General features: G+C 36.6%; 1 protein-coding gene across 2 annotated transcripts in view; it reads right to left on the bottom strand.

Annotated features, from left to right (window-relative positions):
• Positions 1–17,789, bottom strand: part of Lrp6 (LDL receptor related protein 6) — a 198,205-nt gene that overhangs the window by 28,031 nt on the left and 152,385 nt on the right. For both annotated transcript variants that reach the window (XM_004626067.2, XM_023709486.1), the window contains exons 8-15: positions 16,952–17,168; positions 16,061–16,350; positions 14,307–14,533; positions 10,568–10,752; positions 9,654–9,980; positions 4,847–5,049; positions 1,978–2,189; positions 444–634 (exon numbers count right to left, since the gene is read on the bottom strand). In XM_004626067.2, the coding sequence (XP_004626124.1) occupies positions 444–634; positions 1,978–2,189; positions 4,847–5,049; positions 9,654–9,980; positions 10,568–10,752; positions 14,307–14,533; positions 16,061–16,350; positions 16,952–17,168 (1,852 nt within the window). The remainder of the gene's footprint in view (positions 1–443; positions 635–1,977; positions 2,190–4,846; positions 5,050–9,653; positions 9,981–10,567; positions 10,753–14,306; positions 14,534–16,060; positions 16,351–16,951; positions 17,169–17,789) is intronic.

The raw sequence follows: 17,789 nt of genomic DNA on the forward strand, positions 1-17,789 counted from the left end.
AAAAAAAAAAAAAAAGAAAGAAAAAAGAAAGAAACCTTGCTTCAGAATATTATATTTTTGTATTTAAAATTATGCCTGTAAAAATTTATGTATCAAACTTTCAGAAAGAAAAATGGGCAAAGAAGAGATCAATCAGAGGCTAGAATTCAGACCAGAGATAATGAGAAAATAAAGTAGAGCAAAATAACTAGGAAAGGAAAAGAGATATATTAGAAATATATTGTTTACAGATTACAAAAATCTGTGTATATTTAGGTAACAGACAGAACTACATTCATGCTGAAGCAAAAGCATTCCCCAACTAACTTGATGGTCACTGTTTTTAGTGAATAAAACTGTAAGCAAATGTGTACAAAAATAATACAATGTAAGAAAAATATAAATGTTATTGATGAATCATCTTAAAAATTCAAAATAAAATACGAAACACATTTCCCCAGTACCTGAGAGATCACTGCTTTCAATTCGTCGGAGATCTGAATCAGCCCAAAATAGTTTGCCCAACCTGCTATCAAGAGCTAAAGCAACTGGTTTACTTAAGCCACTGAAAAAGAGGACCTCTCGTTCTGTTCCATCTAAAGCAGCCCGTTCTATTTTGGGAGATCTTTCCTGAAGATTGGTAAAGTACATATACCTAAAGAGATAAGAAAAAACATTTACCAAAGTAATAAATAACATCAGAATATTTCTATTAATTAAGATAAATGGTAAGGGTAGACCTTAGAGGTAGCACATGTGCCTAGGAGGTACAAGACCCTGAGTCATCCCCAGCACAATTAAAAACCCAGTAATAAATGGATGTAAAACAATATTTTAAAATATCATTTTAGAGGCTTTAAATATATTTTATAATTTATTTTTAAAAGACCAAAGTTATTCATAGCAATGGGTCACATGTTTTAGTATGTACACATGATGTATCTACCTGTATCGCATCAAGCACTTATCCTCTTTACAGAGAAAACATCCCAAATCTTTTCTTCTAGCTTTTGAGATATACAAGACCAACTAGTATCTAAAATCATCCTAGTGACAACAGCAAATTAGAACTTATTTCTATCTAACTGTAACTTAGTACTCACTGATAATCAACTGTTTCCCATTCCTTCTACCCCCTTAAAAGTCTTTAAAAAAAAAAAAAAAGTCATGGGGTACTTCTATTGCTTTCAATAACAGTAACAAAGGATACACAATTCTTGGAGGAGCTTTCACAGATTAATACGTGTTAAGACAAAAACATATGTGCTTTCAGAGTAACACAATAAACTGCAAATCAATGGCCAAAAACTTGGACACAGAAATTTTAACTTCTCTTTTCTGATGAACCTATTTAATACTCAAAATTAAGCCATATGCCAGTCATTCCACATACTTAACTGATAGGTTTCATCCCTTTCCTACAACTAAACCACTCTCCCTGCTGAATTCTTTTTATCATTTATTCAGATGCAACTGATTACTGAATATTTATTAAATGCAAAGCTTTGTGGTAAAGTTTTTTTCACTTATATACCTTAGTTCTTGTTATAAAGGCTCTTGAGGTCTGATAAGAAATACACAAGTGAAAAATAGTTAAGTATAAGGCAGTCTGGAAAGGATTAAATGTGACCTAGAGGCACAGACACACCGCACCAAGAACACAGGAGAGGTAAGACTCCTCCAGGAGAAGAAAGAATCACACCTGGGTAGAGCTGGTGGCCAAGGAAAACTTAATGGAGGACGTGGCAGATAAAATGCTCCTGGAGGAATGCTGAGGTTTGGAACCAAACTAAGGAAGGAAATTCTAGGCATGAAATCAAGAGAAAGCAGAAGAAAGCTATAAGAAAATGCAGGTGCAGCACGTGAACGCAGAATATTGAGTTGTTCACTGGAGAATAAGCATGTAAAGGTAAGTGAATGATGGCCTGGAGTGAAGAGGAAGGTGGAGGCGGGTCTCAGATGCAACGGTATCTCAATGCCATGTGAGTCACAACATACCCCTTCTCTGGATTAACCACAATGGCTCGGGGTCGGTCTTGATCGCCTTTTAGCACCACTCCAATTGATCTCCCATCTAATCTTGTCACGTTAATGACATTGGTAGCCTCACAAGTCCAGTAGATATAGCGGCTATAAATATCAATGCTGAGGTCATAGGGTTGTATTTCTAGGTTCTGGTTTGGAACTGAGCTCACCACCACAGTAAAGCCCTAAGGGAAAAATAAAAGCATACAAAAAAGTTAAGACTCCACACTAGATGGCCTTGTGACAATCACCCAAAAGTGTATACCTATGTGCTCACATACCTCAGAAGGATCTTAAGTCTTTATAAGCATTTCTTACTGATACCTTCCATCCTTTTTTAGGAGATGGGAGGTGCACAGGCAGTACTGGGATTGCACCCAGAGCCTTTGAACTGAGCTACATTTCTAGCCCTTTTAGAACAGTATTTTGAGAGATAGTCATGGTCTCACAAAATTGTTCAGGCTGTAATCTAAACAGTCTGAGGTTAGGAAGATCACAATACTAATAATATATTTGTCTGTACTTCTTTGTCACTATGTGCTTCTTTGTCACTATGCATCTCAAATGTTTGCTGGGGTTATTATGACCTGGGGCAGAAGAGGGAGCAGAGAACAGATCAGTTGTTCCAAGACCCTAGTAATGCCTTCATTAGAGATGAGAGTGAAAAGGTGGCAGTTATGTCCTGTGAACTGTAGACAATTATGGCTACACCTAACCCTAGAAATACCTCTGTATCAGTACTTCTCAGCCAAAAGTGATTTTGTACCCCCAAATATTCAGCAATGTATGGAGACATTTTTCTCCCCAGTACTGGAGAATGAACCAAGGGCCTTTGCACTGCACTATATCGCAAGGTGCAGTTTACCTGACACAGAGTCTTGCTACATTTCCCAGGCTGGCCTCAAATTTTTAATCTCCTGCCTCAGCCTCACAGAATGCTGGGATTATAGGTATGTATCACCATGCCTGGTGTGGAGTCATTTTTGATTACCAGACTGAAAGTACTGATGGTATCTAATGGGCTGAAGCAAGGGATGCTGAATATGCTGTAATGCATAAGGCAAGCCCCTGATAAAAAGATTATCCAGCCTTAAAATGTCAACAGAGCAGCATCTAAGGAACCTTACTTTAGAAACACAACTACTCAGGGCTATAAACTACATCAACCATCTCTATCTCTCAACTTCAAATCCACTGACACAAAAAATTTTTAAGCATTTTCTTTTTACAAAGCCAAGCAAGAGAGAATATGTCCATCTGTTCCACCTGAATAAATCATATTTCACTTACTAGAACTCTAGGTAGCATATTTCTCAGTGGGGTCATTTATGGGCCATATCCTTGATTGTGTAACAGCTATAATTCCTCTACTATCAGCCATTAATGCAGACTTATGCATTATAAGATGCATCTGTAAACTATAACTATGACCACCGCCATATGATCCCTCAGCAGTCCTAAACTTACTGTCATCTTGCTCTTTATTGTAAGACAAAAAAAAAAAAAAATTAGTAATCTAAATTCCCTAAATTTAACACATTCAAAATCTAACAACATCGGGCCGGGGAGATGGCTCAGTGGAATAAGCGCTCCCCTGGCAAGCGCAAGGGCCTGAGTTCAATCCCCGGTTCTGCAAAAAAAAAAAAAAGAAAAAGAAAAAAAAAAATCTAACAACATCACTGCTATGAGAAAGATGACAAACATTCATTATAATCCTAGTCTAATGCTCCTTGGCCACAGGAAAAAAGCAAGAATGGACTGGTACATAGACATACATAAGACTCATTATCTTATGAGTTCCCACCCCAAATAATACTTACAAAAAAAATTACTAAATCAATAATTCTTAGATGCTTTTAATTCTACTGAGGATATAGCCAAGTGTGACAGCACACACCAACAATCCTTGGAAGGCTGAAGAAAGATGGCAAGTTCAAGCCTGGCCCAGCCAACTTAACAAGGCCCAATCTCAAAATAAAATATAAAAAAGGCTGGCACCAGGTGGTGACACCTATAATCCCAGCACTTGGAGGCCAAGGCAGGAAGACTGCTGTGAGTTCAAGGCCAGCCTAGACTACACAATAGCTCAGGTCTAGCCTGTCTTACATAATCACTGCAGCTTAAGAAACTAAAACCAAAACCAAACCAACAATAATAACAAAAGGCTGGGAGGGTAGCTCAATGCAAAGGCCCTAGTACTACCCCCTTCCCCATTTTTATTTAAATTGAAACTGTATTATATATTTCCTACCTTTAAACTTTGACATTATAGGCAACTGGTAATGTAGCTGTTATTAATTAACTCCCTACATTTAACAGGTAAGGGCAATGTACCCTGCATCTCACTGTGGTCTGAATTCCCTTCCATTCAAAAGTTCATAAAAAGCAACGTGCAAGCGCTAGCAGAACTGAGGCCTATTTAAACTCACTACTGTGGTTTTTTGGTTTTTGGGTTTTTTTTTTTTTTTTTGGCAGAACCAGGGACTGAACTCAGGCCCTTGCGCTTGCCAGGGAAGCGCTTATTCCACTGAGCCACCTCCCCGGCCCTTAACTTCACTACTTCTAACACTCCATACAAATGAAACTGTAGGAAGCAAAAGTACCTAAATGAATATAGATGGAGGCGGGTGAAAGTGACAAAGTCATTACCAGTAAGTTATCCTACTACAATTTCCACCCAATGCCATCATTGATTAATTGTTCACTCAGAGAAAAGATCATCAGTTAAAACAATTTCAGTCACACATACACAAGTGGAGCCTAACCATATAAGATGGCTGGATGGCTGATTAATCCAATAAGGAGTTAGAAGAAATGGGTCTTGAACTAGGCCTGGAATTACCTGGCTGCCATCTTCTTGTGCCTTTCGGATCATGTTTTGCCGTGAGTCAATCCAATAGAGTTGTTTGTCCAGCGGGTCATAATCAATGGCCCGAACATTCCGAAGGCTATGGATAGGAAGAATGATGTCAGGACTCTGTTGTTCATCAATCACCATGCGGTTGATGGCACTCTTTTGACTGAAGAGCAGGAAAGTGGTAGGAGCTTCAAGAAAGAAAAGAGTATGTCTAAAATATAGTTACTCTAAATCCCATTGAAAGATTTAATCTGTCTCTTGCATGTACCTTCTAGACACAGTAAAACTAAGGACAGAATCTTCTGGCACACTCCCAGACACATTCTTCAGAGTGACGTAAGTCAGTACTCTGGTTATCAAATCAGTTATGATATACCCAGTGTCAGAGCCATATTTTTCTCCATCTTGCACCAAGATACCACAGGAGACTTGGCTTCAATGAAGCACTTGATAAAGATACACAAAACTCTCCTCTTCGCTGAGATAATGGAACCTATTCCTCCTTAAACTATTCTTACGTATGGTGGGGAATAGGAATTCTGGGTTTACATGAGTCAAAGAAAAAACCTCAGATCTATTTTCAAGTTGTTTTCTCACTATCTAGTGATTTGACCTAGTCATTCTTTCTATCTAGATCAAAGTTTATCCAACTATAAAATGAAATAACCATCTTATCCCTCTCATTGAATTGCTGAAAGAATTTTAGTTATTTACTAAAAAAACTCTAAAAACAAGGCTTTGCCATTAAGCTGCATCCCTGACACCCAGCACTTCTTTTTTGACATAAGATCTTGCTAAATTGTGAAGGTTTGCTTGAACTGGTGATTCTTCTTCCTCAACCTCTAGAGTTGGGGTCAAAGGCATGGGCCACCACACCCAGCATTTTTTGCTTTGCATATATCTGATGGATACAGGGAGATAAAAGAGATTAAAATATCCAAAAAGTTACAAATGATTTACACCAGTGTTTCTCACCTTAAAAACAAATCTTGTATTTTCACTAAAAAAACAAACAAACTCTGATACTAAATTAATGTTCTCAACTCATGAAATGAGAAAAGGTATCAGAGACAGCACTCCTTCTCCCAGGAACTAGACCTCACATCATCACCTTTAATACTGGAAAACATCTAGCACAGAATTGCACTTGAGAGTGCTACCAGCCACTGCAAAGTCAATAGTCAATACAGTTATATTCCATGAGGTATATACACTCTAAGATTCCCAGCAGATATCTAAAATGCTGGGTGGTACTTATTCCACTATAAATACTACGTTTTTTCCTATATACCCATAATAAATCTGACTTACAAATCTGGCCCAGTATTGATAACAATCACAAAAAATAAAATAGAATAATAATAATACTATAATAAAATGGCCAGCATCACTACTCTTGTGCTTTGAGGCTATAACTAAGTAAAATAAACACTACCTGACTAGAAGCACTGAGACACCATGATAGCTGATCTGATATCAGAGGCAGGTATTAAGCAACTCACAGGTAGGTGGCATAAACAGGATGATTATGCTGTACAAATGGATAACTCATATAAGGGGCAGATTTCATCATGCTACGCAGAACTACATGCAATTTAAAACTTACAAATTATTTCTGGAAATTTCTATTATTTCAAGATAGTAACTAACTGTAGGTACAGTAAGTAACTGAATTCATGGAATGTTAAATCAGATAAAGGGATACTCTGGATACTCAGTCATCATCTAAATTCAGTAGCTTAAATCTCAAAAGATACTGGCATTTATGACACTGAAATTTGTACTTTCCAGAGCTCACACTCAGCTTGGAATAATAACAAGCAATACCCCAATAGTCTATTAGAAATCTCTATTATCCATCACATATTGATTTAATAACTTTCGACAATTTCAGTATTAAAGCCTCTCACCATTTCCTAAAGAATAGTTTTCGGCAGTACTACTTCTCAGTAGAAAGAGACAGAACTTTAAATTCTAAGTTTCCAACAGAATAAGCACCACTCATATTATACATACAATGAGGCTTAGAGGCAAGATATCCAGTGTTTGTTTTCTCCAGTGCTAAGAACTGAATCCTGGACCTTTGCATTTAAAGACAAACACTCTACCCCTAAGATATATAGATATAGATATAGATATAGATATAGATATAGATATAGATATAGATATAGATATAGACATACAGCCTGATCACTCTGAAGTTTTAGTTCCTAAATTTTCCTGTCTGGCCAGCTGCTGATTTCTGTAACACAATGTTACTGGAATTCAGTGGCCCCCATTTAAAAACCATTGTCTATGGTGATTTCATGCTACAACAGAATAGCAGACAAAACTGAGTAGGTTTCAGAACCTACACATCTACAGAGCTTAAAACAGTCTGATCCTTCACAGAAAAAGTCTGATGGGCCTTCCACTACTTTCTCCTTAGGTAATCTTACTCATTTTAAATACATCAAGGCAATTCCCAGATGTGCACTTCCTATCTCAACTCTTTCCTCTGATAGCCTATCTACTATGACAACTAATCTGTAAGTCATCTTTGCTTCTTTTTCTCCACATGGAGCCCAATACTAAGTTCTATTCATTCTAGCTCCAAGCATCAAGTCCATTAGCATCTATCACTGCTACCACAACCACAGCCCAAGCTTACTTATATAGCCTCACTAGTCTTTCCCTCCCCTTTATCTCTTCTTTCCAACAATCAGCTCAAACGCCTTAATCTTTATAACAACCCTATAGTTACTATTATTATTGTTTTTAAATCAGAGAAATTAAATCAAAAATTTGATTTGCATTTCATTTCAAAGGCCAAAGTTGACAGTTTTTAACATACTCATTAGTCATCTGTACTTCTCTTCAGAAGTATCTATTCATTTCAATTCCATAAATGACTGGGTCCTTCATTTTTGTGGTCTACTTTTCTTTTTAATTTTCTATATACCTATGTATTCTAGGTATTAGTTCTCTGCAGAGTAGCTGGAAAAAAAAATCCTATTCTGTACACTGTCTCTTAATTCTGTTGGTTGTTTTTTCCACTGCTCACAAGTTTTCAACCCTGATTTAACCTTGTTTGTTGATTCTTAGGGTATTGGTATTTACGCAGCTGGGCTTCTGCACAGTAAGCCCTTTTCTATGCCTTTGTCTTGAAGAGCTTTACCAATTTTACCTTCTAGCTCACTCCAATAAGAAGGCTATCACCAAGAATTCAAAATAACATGCTGGCAAGTTTGTGGGGGAAAAGGAACCCTTCTATATTGCTGGTGGGAATATATACTAGTACAATCACTACAGAAATCCATATAAAGATTTCTCAAAAACCTTGAAGTAGAAATTACATTTAGCTCAGCAATATTCCTCATGCTTATCTTCCAAAATAAAGTCATCCTATTACGTAAAGTAGTATGTCTACATAACTGATAGTAATTAAATTATGGAAGTGGCTTGTATGCTCATCAACAAATGAAGAAAATGTGGCATATATACATGAAGGAGTTAGCCATAAAAAACAGGTGTATCTTGAGACTATAATTCTAACTGAAATAAACTTGGAGAAGGCTAAACAGCACAGGATTTCTCCTAGATGAGAAGCTCAAAGTATATATAATTTTAAAAACCAAAATAAAAGAGATGTTAGGAAACAGGGAAGGAAACTATGGCGATGGGAAGAGGATGTAGGGAAAGGGGGAGGGGGAGGGCAGGACGGGGGAGGGTAAAAAATGATCAGGAAGCACTATGTACATATATTAATACAACAAGATGATTCTATAATTACTACATACTTCAAATATATAGCAAAAAGAAACTAAAAATTTTATGTTGCTTGCATAAAGCAAAAAATTAATGTGTTGCATCCTCTAAAATGTCACTTAATCATTACACAGTATGAATGCTCTCTTTCACAACTGAAGCCAGTCTTAGAATAGACTAAACCCTTTCCTGTCCCATTTCTGACACATTCTTTCCTGAGGCACAGAACAAAACGTTGGTGACTGCTGCAATGTCCTCCTACAAACCTGCTACATCCTCCACACTGGCCCATACTCTGTGTCTTCTCTCTTATTGTTTCTTCATTACACCTACCAATTTGTTCTTGTCTAACCATCAAAGCAAAGATTTTCATACATACTTAATCACATGCCAGGCTTCCCCGAGCTAAAAATGTTCTTTTACATACTGTTTGTTCGCAATGTATGTGTGAGTTTAATGTGAATTACTTATCAACATTTAAAATAAAAGGATACTGTAGACAAAAACAAACCTTGTTCCATGCCTGGATGAGAGTATCTGGTCACATCAGTAGGACTTAAGTAGCACCACCTACTATGTTCAGACACACATTATGCAGTTCACTATCTATGACTAGTATTTATTACAGAGTAAACTTTTTCAGGTGCATTTTCTCTTTGCCTTATATACAATTAAATTTTTTCTGCTTGTCTCTATGCATTTTAAATGACAGGAGGTTACATTTACAGGTTCTTTTTGTTGTATGTTTTGTACTGCTCTTCTTTTCCTAATGAATAAATATGAACTATGTGTAACACATGAATGATTCCTCACCTCCACATTTAATCCCCACGGGTAAAAAGTCTTAACTTTTCTGTATCATGTTGCTGCTATAAGTAAGTGACAAAGCCTGGAATGTCCCCCACCACGTGGCCCTCTTCTTTTAGCTATACAAATGGTCAATTCTGAATTTCTAATTTTACTCTAGAAAAAATATAAATTAAAGTACTATCAAAACATGTTTTCTCTTCCAATTCTGGCCTGCTGCTGGGGAAATGCAGCTTACCACTACAAGTCCTGTTGTCAGCATTCAGGGAGTAGTGAGCAGGGCACCCACAAACAAAACCTCCAACTGGCACTGCCAGGCAGAGGTGGGAGCAGTGTCCATTGCTAGAAGCACACTCGTTCCACCCTGCCTGCCGCGAGGAGTGGAAGACGAGGATGTCCATCACATAATCCAAATGGCCCTGAATGATAGTGCGGTTCTGGCCACTGGTTTTGTTGGCTCGTTCAATACTGCGTCGGCTCCAGTCAGTCCAGTAGATGTAATCTTGGTATTGAGTTAAGCCAAAAGGATGAGGCAAGTCATCTGCTATAACTTCACGGTTGAGTCCTATTTCCAGAAAAGTAGTAGACAAGGCAGAAGCACAGAGATGAAATATGTGAAATACAAGTGTCTTAATGGCCAAAATATCTGTAGTATATAAAATATATTGGTAAACAATTTAAAACAGAATAATTCATTTAAAAGCAATTCTAAAACCAGACCACTGCTCTGAAATCGAGCCATCTGCAGTCTGACCCCATGCCTCAAACTCATATTCCTTCTATAAATCACTGAGTTTGTTTAAACCCTTAAGAATGGTCTCTTTTGATTGTGATTTTATTTTCTCTATATAAGGGCCTACACATCAAAACTTCTTCCTTCCACAACTTTTTTTGGTATAAAAACACAATTACTTTAGGAATGTCAAGGGAATTATGTCATTATAAACCCCCCCAGAATGAAATTTGTGCACACTTAAATGGCATAGTCCAAGTAACTGAACAGCTACTAGTAACATAAATGATGTAACTCCATAATGGAAAGAAACTAGATATTCATATGGTTACATTAATAGTATGTAACTAATGATAAACAGCAGTCACTGATTTCCATATAAAGAATATATTATCTGAATAAAAATGAGTAAAACTTACCAAGCATATTGGAGGATTCTATTAAGTTGGTGTCCAGGTCTGTCCAATAAAGCCTTCTTTTAGCATAATCAATAGTCAGGCCATTTGCCCGCCCCACATTTGGAACCAATGTAGTTCGTTCACTTCCATCCATAGCTGCTCTGTCTATCTTGGGTTTGCCACCCCATTCAGTCCAATACATAAATCTGAATTCAAAACAATGGATATTTAACATTTTCCTTTGGTTTTCTGGGGGGAAAGGGTTATATTCATTCACAGTAACTAAATAAATGCAAAGAAAATACACAGTAAATCAAGCACATGGCAAAAACATCATGGTCACAGTTTTTTCAATTACTTTGACACATTCAACTACCTATATTTTTTCACATTTCATATAGGAGTCAGCTTTCTTTGATTTTTCCAATGAACTTGCTCCATACAAACCCAGGAACCTGAAATAAACCAATGGCTTATTGCAGAACTGCCATTCATTAAACTAATATTCACATAAACAGCAAAGGATTAAAGCTCTGGGCTAAGGATCTCTCAGAGGGCTGGAGAAATAGCTCAGTGGTATAAGCACCTGCCTGGGGGGTGAGAGGGGGGAATCTCTTAAGACTCTTCTGACTAAAATGCAAGTAACTTAAATTTCTAAAATGCTGAACTTATTTTTCAACTTGTAAAAACTACAGGAACATATTAAATGTAAAAATAAACTGAGCTTTTACAAGAGTAAAGTGGAGAACAAAGCCAAAAAGGTATCTGAACATAGGGTCCAGGAGAATGCACTAAAAGAATCAGAACAATGAATCACCCTTGAGGTGCCAGCAGGGTAATGATCGCTACTACTATGACCCCTGTGAGACTTAAGAAATTCTTCTGTTTTTATTTTTCTAAATCATTCCCTTTACTCTCTAGAGCTATCTAACCATTTTTGAAAGATGGAAAGACCAAAGAAAGAAATTTATCTGTCACGTGTTTCTAAACCATTTACATGGCAGAGTTAGAACTAGAATCTAATTCTTAGCCAAATGTCTTTCCAACTAAACTAGTAAGATACTAACTTTCAAACTGAATACTGATACTTAGAAAACACTCCACATGCCAGCTCCAACAAAATAACTGAGAACAGACATTTACACAACAGCCCGTCAGCTGATGGGTGACTGGGTAACAACATATGAACATGGTCTTTTGAAAATTAAAGTTCTTCTAGGCTTTATTTGCATTTGCACATGCCAGTTGACAAGCACATGTACACCATAAGAGCCAAAGAGAAACAACTGTGAGAGAAACTTTATACTTGCCAGTAGTAATGTGTACTAGAGTCCTTAGTCCAACTACTAAATTTATCTGACAACTAATGCTCAGAGCAAAGATTACCATAATCCCACAACAATGTATCAGCACCCCAAAGCTGTCTTTGTAATGGCCTTTTTAACTAGATGGACAACCAGGGAATCATGGAATTCATTCACAGATTTTAGGGAAAACTTTTAAATTACAGATATGGCAAATTTATTCACAGTTAACTTCTTTAAAAGTAGATTTTTTTCTTCAAATTTCAGATGTCTCAGCAACCTCATAGAAAACATGTTGATTCTTTTGAGATCACCTTGCCCTAAAAAATGTATCCTGCTACAAAGTTTTGTCTATCTAATAATCTAAAGACTCTCCAAGTTTATAATGATGAAACTATCCATTTTGAATTGATGGATATTCTAAAATGGAACTTTTGTGTATGAAGAGCAGAGGCCCCAATCCTCAGCACCCCCAAATAAATGAATACATCGATGAATTAATTAAAACTAAAATGAGAGCTTTTCCTAGGAAAATGGATGCACCTTGAAACCACACTTTAAGTGAAATAAGTCAAGCACACACATAAATACTGCATTGTTTTGTTGGTATGAAAACCAAAAGTTGGGGCTGGTGAGATGGCTCAGTGGTCTAAAGCACCTACTTAGAACAAGCTAAGCAAAACACAGGGACCTCAATTCAATCCCCCAGCACCACATGCCAGCCAGCTCCGCCCCCTGGTGGGCTGAGCTGGCCACACACACACACACACACACACACACACAAATAAATTTAAAAAAAAAAAAAAAAAAAAAAAAAAAAAAAAAAAAAAAAAAAAAAAAAAAAAAAAAAAAAAAAAAAAAAAAAAGAAGAAACAAAAAAAAAAGAAAACCAAAAGTGTAAATAAAGATCAAAATGTACATTAGGTATTGTGAAAAGGAAAAGTTTTACTTTTTAATTTAATTTTTTATTTTTTGGTGGTACCAGGGATCAAACTCAGGCCCTTGCACTCATCACGCAAGCATTCATTCCACTGAGCTGTCTCCCCAGCCGGAGAAAAGGAAAAGTTGAAATGCAGAAAGGAACAAAGGAGAGGGGAGGGGAAGGGAAGGAAGGAAAAAGTAAAAGTGAGGAAAGAAGGAAAAAATGGAACCAGGGCTTTTGTAAGTAGGGAGAAGAAGGGTTCAAAGGAGGCTAGGGAAATCAGAAAAAAATTAAGTTACACCATGCACAGGTATAAATTCTCTATGATGAATGTGATCATTAAGTATATCTAAAATATACCAATAAAATCTGATTGGAAAAGATAAAATAGAAAATAAATTTTTAAAAAATGAGAGCTTTATAAAATGTATAGTAGCCTCCTCTTATCCATGGGAGATATACTCCAAGACCCTCAGTAGATGCCTGAAAAGATGAAAGTACTACATCCTAGTTTTTTTCCCCTATACATATTTATGATAATGTTGACAGATATAGCCTTGACCCAGTAACAGATTAACAACTAAAAACAGAAAAAATTTAACATACTATAATAAAGGTTATTTAAAATTTATGCATTATTTCTGGAAATGTTCATTTAATATTTTTAGACCATATGTAACTGAAACTGCGGATTAGGGGAACTAGTATTTTTTAGCATACAATACTGTTTCAGCAGGTTTTTCACAACAGATCTGGAACCCAGTGCAACTAGGGAGGATGCAAGTAAATACAGGGTGAAGGTACCTTTTCAAAGTGCTTATGTGTTTGCTTAATGTGGGTGAGGCCCTGAGCTTAGTTCCAAGTACTGCCAAAACAAACAAAAACAGCTGCTCACTTAGTATATAAATGCTAATCAGTATTATTTGATTATGAATCCATTTCAGTCTTAACCTAGTGTTAATAATTATAAAAACAAAATTTAGCCAGGCTCAGCTGCATACACCAATAATTCCAGAACTAGGGAGGCAGGAGGACTGCCAAGTTCAAGTCCAGTCTGACATACTGTATATAGTAAGACCTTTTCTCAAAAAATAGGGGTGGGGGTGTAAAATGTAGCCAATAATGTTTTGTTTTGTTTTTTTAGTACAGGGTCTACAGGGTCTCACTATGTAGATCAGACTCGTCGTGATTCTCCCATTTTCAGCATCCCAAGCATTGGGATTACAGGCAGGTGCCACCATGCCCAGTCTCATTTGCCTTCTCAACACGCCCCAGGGGCGGGGCTGGCACAACAGGCCAGGGATCAAACGTGGGGATCGAACCTGGCTGTTGCGCTCTGCTTAAGCAGGCGCTTTAGTCCACTGAGCTATTTGGCTAGCCACTAATAATGAATATTAATCAATGAAATCTCAAATAACTTGTTAAGATTATTTACAAGAAGCATTTAACACATCAAGAATATAATCTATAACCAGGCCATGTTCCTCATAATGTACAATGTACTTGTAAAGAATGCATACATGAAAGTATTTACCCTTCAGCAGGGTCCAAGGCTAGAGCTCTGGGGCTATCTAGATCTTTCCAAACCAAAACTTGCCGGTGTTGTCCATCCAACTTTGACACTTCAATTCGATTTGTTCCTGTGTCAGCCCAGTATAAGTTCTTCCCAAGCCAGTCCACTGCCATGCCTTCTGGGTAATCTAAGCCAAATTCCACCACATGTTCCAGTGCACTGCCATTCATAAAAGCTCTACTGATAGTCTGCAAGAACAAAATTCAGAACTAAGTCACATGATTTATGTACAAAATACTGAGCACAAAGAAGGTTTGTTCTGGTTTTTGCTGAGGGTAGAAAGATGAGGAAATGTCAAGAGGCATACTATTTTCTAATAAAATTTAGTTTCATGTCACAGAAAAATTTTATGTCGATCTCTAATAAAGGCAATTGTTTTACTGCCACTTCGGAGAGAGAATTTTGAAACTCTTTAGAACCAAAAATGTATTCCACTAAGACAGCAGGTAGAAATTTTTAAAAATCTGCTAGTAATGGAAGAAAAAGATATGATCAGAATGCTGTAGAATCCTGACTTGTTGCCAACCTTGAAGACGTCTGAAGAAAATATCAAATCACTGTAAAATGAGAAGAACTCAACATCATATTTCATACAATGAATATAACTTTGTTGTATTACTTTAACTATAGCCTTTAATTTCATAAAACTTAAAAAAATCAAGCAAATAATAACAGGTGCTATTACTATCAAAACATCTTATTAAGTACTGCCCCAAATAATCTATGTCCAGAGATTTTTCTCATTTAGTACAATAGCCCTGCAAGACAGGCACTATCTCTATTTTAAAATGAGAAAACTTAGAAAACCATCCAATAAAAGCCAAGACTTGTTTCATTTATTCACTCAATAGATTTTACTGAACATCATCACAATTCAACAATGCCTGGCTCCAACATCGCACATTTTTTGCAAATTAGACCAAAGTTTACATAACTTATCTGAACAAACCCACAATAATCTGGAAGAAGACCCAGATTTTCTGGTCAGCCATGCAGTTTTCTTTCTATCCCAATATGCTTCTCAATATTTATTCTAGAAAGAAGAAAATAAACTATACCTCATAATTGGCATGTCATACCTCAGTCAAAACTTGAAAAGTTTAAGATACCACATCAAGTCACTCAATGTGACATATACAATGTTTACTCAGGAAGTTAAAGAAAATGCCATTTGTTATCTTCGAATATAACACAGTTGGAAAAGAGTGTATCATGCAGATTTAAAATACTTTAATGAAGTATCTTTTATAAAAAGGTATCTTACAAAATTTTGAATGGGCCTTCCCTTTCATTTCCTTTAAAAACTTAAGGACTTTTCTTGAATTTTGCCTATCAAGCAATAAGAGGGGTGGGTGATAGCATGAAGATTAAGAAATCCAAATCTTTACTTTTTTTCTTTTTTTTTTTTGTATTTAGTACAGGGTCTACTGGGTCTCACTACATAGATGGGATTTGCAGTGATTCTCCTGTTTTCAGCCTCTCAAGCGCTGGGATTACACATGTGTGCCACCACACCCAGGTGGTCTCAATCTCTGGCTCAGCACACCCTGGGGGCAGGGCCTGCACTCCATGTCCAGGATTGAATCCTGGCCACTGCACTCTGCCTAAGCAGGCACTTTAGTCTGCTGAATTATCTGGTCAGCCCAAATCTTTTTTTTTTTTTTTTTTTTTTTGTTAATTAATCCTCAGTTTAAATACTCCAATCTTTTGCTAACCTTAAGTGATATATCGGTCCAATAAATTCGATTGTCTGTTACATCAAAATCCAAAGCAGAAGCTTCTTTGACACCAGTCAGTGGAATGGCCACATTGTTATTGTTTGTTTCCAAAGAAATTCGTCTGATATCTGCTCTCCGTGAAAACAAAAGGAAAGCCTCTGGGACAATGCAGGTCTTCATGTCACTAATGAGTTCAAAGCCAATGGGGCATGCACAGCGAAGGCCCTGGGGTCTATAGAGGCAAAGATGGCTACATCCCCCATTTTCCTCAGCACAAGGGTTGGAACCTATAAGACAAATCAGTTTATAAAAAGGGTAAAGGACTCACATGTTGACATAATCAACTTAAATTGGTACACACTGATTCATAAAAGACCTATGGTTACATTGTTCCTAATCTAGTGTTTCAATTCTATTTCCAGAAATAAACAATGAGGATTAACAACAAACCGATATGGAAAACACTTTCCTTCATATCCACAAGTCAGCTTTTATTATTTTTTTCCATAATTTTATTGAGAAACAAATAGCAATGACAAGTCAGCTTTAAAATAAAGTGCATTATTCAACATGACTGAATTCTTCTGACAAAGGTATGCAAGTGCTTATGCATGCACAGCCAAGCTTCTAGCGCAATAGTAAGCCTACCTAAGAGTTAACAATGATCTCTATATTGTCTCAAACATAAATATATTGCCCTTTTACAAACTATTGGTTCTCTTCCATTTTTTGGGGGGGGGGCAGCTTCATTTTTATTTCTAAGAGATACAAGATTTTTTTTTTTTTTTCTTTTTGGTACCAGGGATCAAACTCAGGGCCTTGTGCTTGACAGGCAGGTGCTATATGCCACTGAGCTAACTCCCTGGCCAAGATCTGAGAATTTCTTACCAATGACTCGATGAACATTAGTGGCCTTTAGCCCCATGAGGTCAGGCAGCTGATCTATGATGATCTCCCTCTCTGCACTTCGTTTGTGTACTCTTTCGATGCTGCGCCTCTGCCAGTCAGTCCAGTACACATAGTCGCCCAACAAAGTAAACCCAAATATGTGAGGGATTTTGTCTTCTACTAGTACTCGTCTTTCAGTGCCATCAGTATTCATAACCTTCAAGTTTAGATTTGAAAAGAAAGAGGGTGAGTGAGGTAGGTAATTATCCTTCAAATACATTTAAAGACCACAAACCATACTGCCTATGGCATCAAAATCCAAGAGCCACCTTAGTTATTATTACTACAATACTTCCACAAAACTATAACACAATGACTTAAAGAGAATTTCAAATATATGGAGTAAGTTCGTTTTTACCTCTTTTCCTCCAATCTCCTATTACTTGTCCTTCTAAAAATTCTGGTAACTTTAGATGTGATGTGGAACTCTATTAAATGACTATCAAAATTAAAAATATCATCATCTTAGGTTTAGGCATTTGTTTTAAAATGGTAATATACCTTAATCTATGTCATTTCATCACATATGTCCTTTTACAACTTATTTTATTTTTTCCTTAGAGTTTTGCCTTTTTTCATATCTAAAGAAACAGAGATTCAAATGAAGCCATACAGCTTATAAACACTTGACTTTTTTAAGAATTCTTTCCACTTAGCATGTTTTTTTCTATTCTATTATTAAAACTGTCAAAAATTATGAACAGATAAAAGAAGCCTCAAAAAAAATTCATCACTCCTTGAAGTTAGTATCATAAAAGTACTACATTTCTGACACTTT

The sequence above is a fragment of the Octodon degus genome, unplaced genomic scaffold (assembly GCF_000260255.1).
Source record: "Octodon degus isolate 3935 unplaced genomic scaffold, OctDeg1.0 scaffold00012, whole genome shotgun sequence".
In the NCBI taxonomy this organism is placed as follows: Eukaryota; Metazoa; Chordata; class Mammalia; order Rodentia; family Octodontidae; genus Octodon; species Octodon degus.